This window comes from Parambassis ranga, chromosome 4, assembly GCF_900634625.1.
Source record: "Parambassis ranga chromosome 4, fParRan2.1, whole genome shotgun sequence".
Lineage (NCBI taxonomy): Eukaryota > Metazoa > Chordata > Actinopteri > Ambassidae > Parambassis > Parambassis ranga.
In genome coordinates, this window is record NC_041025.1 from 10,409,760 (window position 1) to 10,417,161 (window position 7,402).

Genomic DNA, 7,402 nt, shown 5'->3' on the forward strand with positions numbered 1-7,402 from the left:
GAGTCTTAGTGTTTTTTTGTTTTTGTTTTTTAAATTTTTTGTGGAAAGACCAAAATTATAGTACATATAAAAAATGGTCAGGACTACTAAACCTAAAATACAGTACATTACACAATCTTGAGTATAACTTCTGCACTTTATCACATTTCCACAACCCCCCTTCCCTGAGTTTCACAGTCTCAATAAACACATCAAGTATATAGACACATCAACACCGGCAGACACAGGCACCAGTGTCCCCTGGCTCCACTGTCCAACACAGGCCTCTTTCATGCCGTGGTCAGGCAAACAGCTCGAACACTGCAGGTGCTCTATATGGGTTGGGTCAAAGGGGCCATTTGGAAAGGATTTTTTGTTTTGTTTTTCACTCCCTGTATTCATAAACATTTCCAAGACCTGAAGAGAGTGAAGCACTGCGAGACTGCATCTGTCAAAGCTATGTTGGGCTTAAAGAGTGTTAGATCCAACTAAACAAAAAGGAGAAAACAGAATTTTTAAAAATTCAGCATAATGACAGGGCTCAGCATGCTAAGCACAGTCTGTAAGTCTGAATACTGTGTACAGTATATTCATTCATATTTGATGAAAGCGCTGGCTTCTGCCAATCCATAGAGAAAACCAACATCAGTAATATGGCTTTAAAGGCTTTGTGTTTCTGTATTTAAAAACTGGAAGGTTTCAGGTTTCTCCTGTAAAATTAATGTAGTTCACACAGAAAAGCTGCTTGAGTGGATCGGTGCCATAAAGACAACATGGACAGTAAAGCTTTCACAGGGTAAGGGACTAAGACGATATCAAAAGAGACTCTGCAAAGCTGTAAGGTTCACAGTTGAAACAGAAAAAAACATGCAGTCATGAGATGTGACAGGGTCACAGGGAGACAGATATTTACTGGCTAGGCTTCACTTGAATCACACACACCACTCAACATACACTTTAACAAAGAATATAAATGTTTCCCTCAACTGAAAAAAAAATAGTCAATATCTGAAAGAATCAATCAAAGCAGTTAGTGCTCCATATGGCTCATTGTTTCGAAATTCTTATTCCCTTTCTGTACCCAGAATCATCTTTCTTGACTTGTATCTTCCCTCTCTGAGGAACAGTACAACCTTTAAAGTGCTTGTCACCTTCTTGAGACAAGACAACAACAGCCTGATCTCTGGTATAGGTTTACTGATCAGAGCCCCCGAGGATCCTTGCAACTATTAGCAGATGGCCAAACACTGTGTACTTGGCATATCTGACGGGGGGTAGCCCGCAGAGTTAACTCCTTTTAATGCATGAACAGTTTTCACTGTGCACATTTTTGAGTAATAAAAACATGGTGTGAGTTGACATCTTTTCAAATACAGAGAAGAAGGATCTGGGTAGGGATTTGACCTCAAGAGGGAAGTTACCATCTGAGTGTCAGATGCTGACAGCTAGGCCTGCTGCTTCAAGTAGAGAAGTAGCAGTATTGTGTCTGGGGTTTTGTGACCTTGGTTACTTCTGGCATGTCAGTGGCAGCCCTGTGTTCACAACTGCTACTGTAGATCAGTGACAGGCTCAACTGTGGTTGGTCAGGATATAGAAAGACTTAAGCATTAGGGTTGGGCGATATTGGCAAAAAATTAATCATAATTAATTGTGCCGTTTAACGATTAATTTGACAATTAATTGATGACAATTCCACTTACATGTTTTTGACTCCAAATCGCCACATTGTTCTAAAATGATACTGACAAATCATCAGTCAAGTTAACTACATCATTCTAACAGGTTAAGCTGGTAAGTAGTGATTAGTCACCAACCAGCCATGTTTGAAACATGGATTGATAACAGATGCACAATGCACAAACTGCTTCAAAATAATAATGAAGCAAACATTTAGTAACTTTGTCGTTCAAATGTTCTTATCTTAAGGTCACAAAGCAGTGCAGCATATCAACATTAAAATTAAACAGGACAAAAAAGTTCAGAAAAGTCACATCAGTGATTATTTCAAGTTTAAAAAATGTATGTGCAAATTAACCTGTGACTGGAATATGTCACACACTAGTGCATGTTTTCACTCATACTGTAGAACAGCAGCAGAAAAAACATTACAAACAAACCGGACAATTCCCCATTTAAAATGTATGTGTGTGCAAATCAACCTGTTACGTCCTTCCAGCGCATAGTTTGGTCGTAAGGAGCACAATGACTAAACGTATCATGGATTCTTGGCTGAGTAAAATTCTTTCCAATATCTGCTGGAGGAGACTTCGCCGTTGTAATGTTTTCCTATATAACAAGTTAAACAGCACAAGAAACAGGTTAGTGCAAAAAACCTCAGCCTGTAGGTAGATTTAACTGCAAATTAATTCTGCCCATTCTGCATTGTATGACTCTATGCAAAATGACTAATTAAATGGAGATTATTTTTCCTGTGCACATTCCCAACACCCTCACAATCAATCTTTATGTGAGCAGAATGTGATTTGGATTAAACAGTTGGTCACTTCAAGGAAAATCACTTCTGTCACCCTTTTTATAAAAAACTGTCAATTATTGTCATATTGTCATATATGCAATATAAAATTTTAAATTTTTTCCCGTATTTTATTTCAAAGCTAAACAAATAACCAATTAATTTAGATGTAGCTGTCAAGTAAGTAAAATAGCTTGCCAGCCACAGCCATAGAGGCTTAACACTGTACACTTACATGCATAACAATCCATCACTGATTCAGATTCTCTGCCTGCTAGACATTGCAAAAAATGTGACGATTCGACTTAATGACTTTGTGCCACTAGTTACACAGATCTAATTTATTAAACCAAGTGATATTCTGCTTTTGGCAAGAGTATTATTTGTTTCTACACCTTCAATATTGATTTTGCTGCCTGCATTCTTAACCAACAGGGAATGCTCTAAACATCGAGGGTCTCAGCACTCTGCACTGTAACTTCAGCAACAAAACCGCAAAACAGCAATGTTAGGCCCTCACCTGTACAGAAAGGATGTTTGAAGAACATACCTCTTTCATTCTTGGAATAATAACCTAAGTAAGGTAAAGCATGTTAGATAGAATAAAAGACCATGTTGTCTCTTCTCTGACTTATTTTTAGGGCATCTTTGGGTTGTGTTTCACAAATCACTGTCAATTCCACTTAGCCATTAAATCGTGGGGAAATACTGACTGTACTGCAACATGGAAATTGAGAGTGTCCTTGCTGTCCCCAAGAAAATCTCTCAACAACTAAAAGTTCCGCTTTCGTAAGCCTCAGATAAATATCTATCCAGTGCTGTGCAGGTGTGAATCTCAAACTATTTACTGACTCATCCTATCATTAGGAAGTGCTCCACACTTCAAGGCCATGATACAGCTATCTCTGGAGAAAAGACACATGAAATTAGCAGCACAAGAACATTATCTTGTTAAAAATAATGAGTGTGTAGAAGCACTACAGAGCAAGCATTAGGCTTCATTTGAAACAGGTTTTTTTGCAGAGTACAGTGACACTTAAAAAGCCTCTAATGGTACTTAAACTTGGGTATAAAATGGGCTGTTAAGCCTCAACTTCCTGCATTTTTGCAGTGAATGTGTGTGTGTGTTTTTTTTTTATTCTAACCCATTGCTCTCAGCTTTTTGTCAAGACTCTGCATTGACTCAGTATAAAAACGCAGCGTTTATGGAAGCTGCCCATGCGAGAAATTTGTTAATTAACACTGTGCCCGACTCAACACTTTAAGCGGTAAATGGAACTCATATCTACATTGTTACTTACAAACCTGTCACAGAATGATTATGAGCTACTTTTCTTCTGTTCTGACTAAATGAACATTTCAGCAGTACAGTATAAGCCCACGGAACCCCCACTACATAGTTAGAAATGTTATATAATATGCTGGCTTTAAGAGCACACTTGAATCTGGATGCTGACCAATTTGAGGATGGTTGAATGTGAATGAGTTGTGAATGATTATATGTCTTTCAGTTTGTGTTTTCTCCTTTCTTTTACTGCAAATATGCCAAATATATTGAGCAAAAGAAGGATCTGACCTTATATTTGGGAAGTAGACCCACAGTATCACTTGGCATTTCAGTAGAATCACATCAAGACTGACTACAATTAGTGATACCCTACATTAATCAGAAGTGTAATGTTTTAGAGAGTAGGTAGTTTCCTGCTGAGAAAAGAAATGAGAACGCTTCCAATTCTTCTATAAAATATTTCTTATGGCTGCTGTTCATTAAAAAATTGATGTCTTTGCTTCTCCTACTTCTGCTGAACTGGAAATGATAGATTGAACAGCATCATCCTCTTTTGGAACAAGACAAAACAAACCACTACCAACAGCTAGAACCAAAAAATCCAGGATTCATTGCTATGCACTCCATATATAATCCCAATTTAAACACATACAGTGTGTGAAACTTAACTTGACAACTCTATGGTATAGTACTGTGCCTTTCTACCGTTTTCAACTGTGAGATCCAAAAAACTCTGCTCTTTTGCCAAACCAACTGATGGAAGAAAAGCACCAGAGACCCAACAACATAAACCTGCTGACCTTAACATTTTGAGGCACCATAATTCCATCCCATGCTCCACTAACTAGACTGTGGGATGCTGTTAAGGAAAAATTATGTTCCTTAATTAAACTGTCTGACTAAATTCTATCTAATTCTCCTGAGGGTGGCATTTTCGTGAAGGCATTAAAAAAATGCAAGTTAGTAGTACACACATGTAAACTGCATCAGAATAATGTGTACTATATAACAATAATGACAAATTTACATTGAGGTTCAGTTTAATCTGCAACACTTTGCTTTGCAGCAGATCATAAATGTCAGATTTATGGTACACTCTAACATGGTGTCATGTACATCACATGCTGCGCACTCACTCTACTGCATTTACATTTGGCAAAGACACTGTGTACAAAGCAGCAAAATATGGACTAAAAAAAAGGCCATCGCAGCAGCCAAGAGGCAGTACAGAGAGAAACTGGACAGTTCCTATTCCACTGTTGACTCCAGGCACATGTGGCAGGGCTTGCAGCACATCACCCGGACTACTACACTAGATGCTGGACACACTAGTCCCCCTTGCAGTATGCCTCCCGGCCCAACACCTGCACCTCAGATGCTATTGCCGCTGCCCTGCACACCGGGAGAATAAGAATAAGGATGCTACAGCTCTGCGTTCAACATGGTTATCCCCCACAAGCTCACCCACAAACTGTTCTCCCTTGGAATACACCCCATCCCCTGTGACTGGCTGCTAGACTTTCTGAGTGGCAGGCCTCAGTCAGTCAGAATAGGGAACAGGACTTGAGCCAGCATCATCACAAACATCGGCACACCACAGGGGTTTGTCCATCTTCACACCCTGTTCACCCACAACTGGGTAGCCTCCCACAAGGTCAACATCATCCTGAAGTTTGCAAAAAATACCGCCGTGACAGGACGCATCGCTGGCAGGGACGAGGCGGCCTACAGGTGGGAGGTGGCTGCTCTTGTGACACGGTGTGAGGACAACAACCTCACCAGACACATAGAGGAGATGATAGTGGACATAAGGAAGGAGAAGAGCTCTCATCAGCCACTGCTTATCTGGGGACTGGAAGTGGATAGGGTGAACAGCTTTAAATATCTGGGGGTCCACATTAGTGAGGACCTCACCTGGACCCTCAACACCACAAAGCTGGTGAAGAAAGCTCAGCAGCGGCTGTAATTCCTGAACAGCAATTGCATCTAAGGATCAAACCTTCCTGACAGTTATAGTAGCCATTAACTTGTGATAAGATAAATGTGTACCTGCGCTCTCACTGTGAGAGGACAGATATAATGTGGTTATACATATAGTGTGGTCCATCAGTCTGATGACTGTCTGTGTGGCATCGGGTTTTGATGGAGGATTATATTGTTTTGATGACCAACATGACTACTAAACCAGGCTAATGGACAGATAATCTGCACATGGATTATAAAACAACAACAATCGTATGACTGGAGCAGCAAAATATGCCATTTCCAGACAATAAATCCATTATTTCCACAATGCCTAGAGTGCAAATACCAACCAGAAAATGGGAGAAATAAGAAGAAAAAGACCTGGTGCTACTTTTAAAAACTGAAAACTGCCAAAGTAAAACCATTAATGTAAAATACCGTATTGTTAATCTAGCTAAAAGGTTTAAATGACAGTTGGTTAGAAAAGTAAATTAGCTAGCTAACATCCCTTTAAATCGCCCCAAGGAACATCATCCGGCTAACAGAGATTTGATGACAACATAATTTGCCCAGTTTAGATGTGTGTGTGTGTGTGTGTTGACTCAGGATTAAACGTCTACTCAACAAAAGAAACAGATACAACGAGGTTCGTAGTCAACTGCAGCTCTTTTTGCTGATCCAGTCGTCATAACGAGACGTTTGGAACAAAGACGAAATAATAGTAACGGAGGAGGAAAGTGGCAGACTGTTAACAGTGAGCACTTTCCCATCAGGTAAACAATACAAACTGAAAAAAATGAGCCTGGATACAGATATATTTGAAGGAATTGTGAAGAAACTACGGAAAAACACATTGGTCTAAACAGAAATATCCATTTGAAACGTTATTTTGTCGTTACTGCGTATTTAATGTCAACCGTTTAATAGTTAGCAACTGACAATGTAATGCTAGCCAATGTCTCTGTAAACCACAGCAAAGGGTGAAAACCATCCAGGTTTCACAAGGTGTCGTTGTATCCTGCTGTCACTGCGTTGCATAAACAGTACAAAGGAAAAATATCTTGGCGTTTACAACAAAGGCGAACCGACTCACCATAGTAAGAGGAGGGGATGTCCGTTTTTCTGGCCATGGCACTTACAGCAGTAGGCAGATGCAGCACCGTCTCGGTTTTGGAGACCGCATATGAGTAGAACCCTGTCGTTAAAAGCCTCCCAGCAGTCCCGTCGTGAAATAAACACAGGAGCCTGGGGAGGTCTCGGGCTCTGGGTCTGAGGATGCTTCGGCCACGCAGCTGAGCGTCAGTCGTGTTTACAGCGCGACGTCATTAATTATTCCAAAATGGTCTTAAAGGGGACGCAGCGCACCGGGACCGTTCCGGTCCTCTTTGTTAGGACGCAGCTTAAAAGAACAAATCCTGCTGTGTGCAGTTCGACAAGCCGACAATCACCGACTAACGACAGCAGATGACTTAATGCGCTGCCTCTACCTGCAACAGCAGTCCAAACGGTCCCTTTACCCAGAATAATACAGCCAAAATTAAAACTAATATTTTTAAGTAGTGGAAACTGTCCACAATGAGGCCGCAGGTGGAGAAACACTGACCTCAGCTGGGGTCAGTGTGACAACGCACACGCTTTGTCCTACTTTGTCCTCCACTGATGTAGCAGATAAGGCAGTGCATCATTATAAGCACATC

The 7,402-nt window shown here is 40.5% G+C and overlaps 1 protein-coding gene across 1 annotated transcript in view; it reads right to left on the reverse strand.

Moving 5' to 3' along the window:
* The window catches only part of slc44a5b (solute carrier family 44 member 5b), a 29,018-nt gene extending 22,039 nt beyond the window's left edge, over positions 1–6,979 (reverse strand). Inside the window, exon 1 of the mRNA XM_028403459.1 lies at positions 6,799–6,979. Within this exon, the coding sequence (XP_028259260.1) occupies positions 6,799–6,835 (37 nt within the window). The 5' untranslated portion in view covers positions 6,836–6,979. The remainder of the gene's footprint in view (positions 1–6,798) is intronic.
* Between the last annotated feature and the right edge of the window lie 423 nt (positions 6,980–7,402).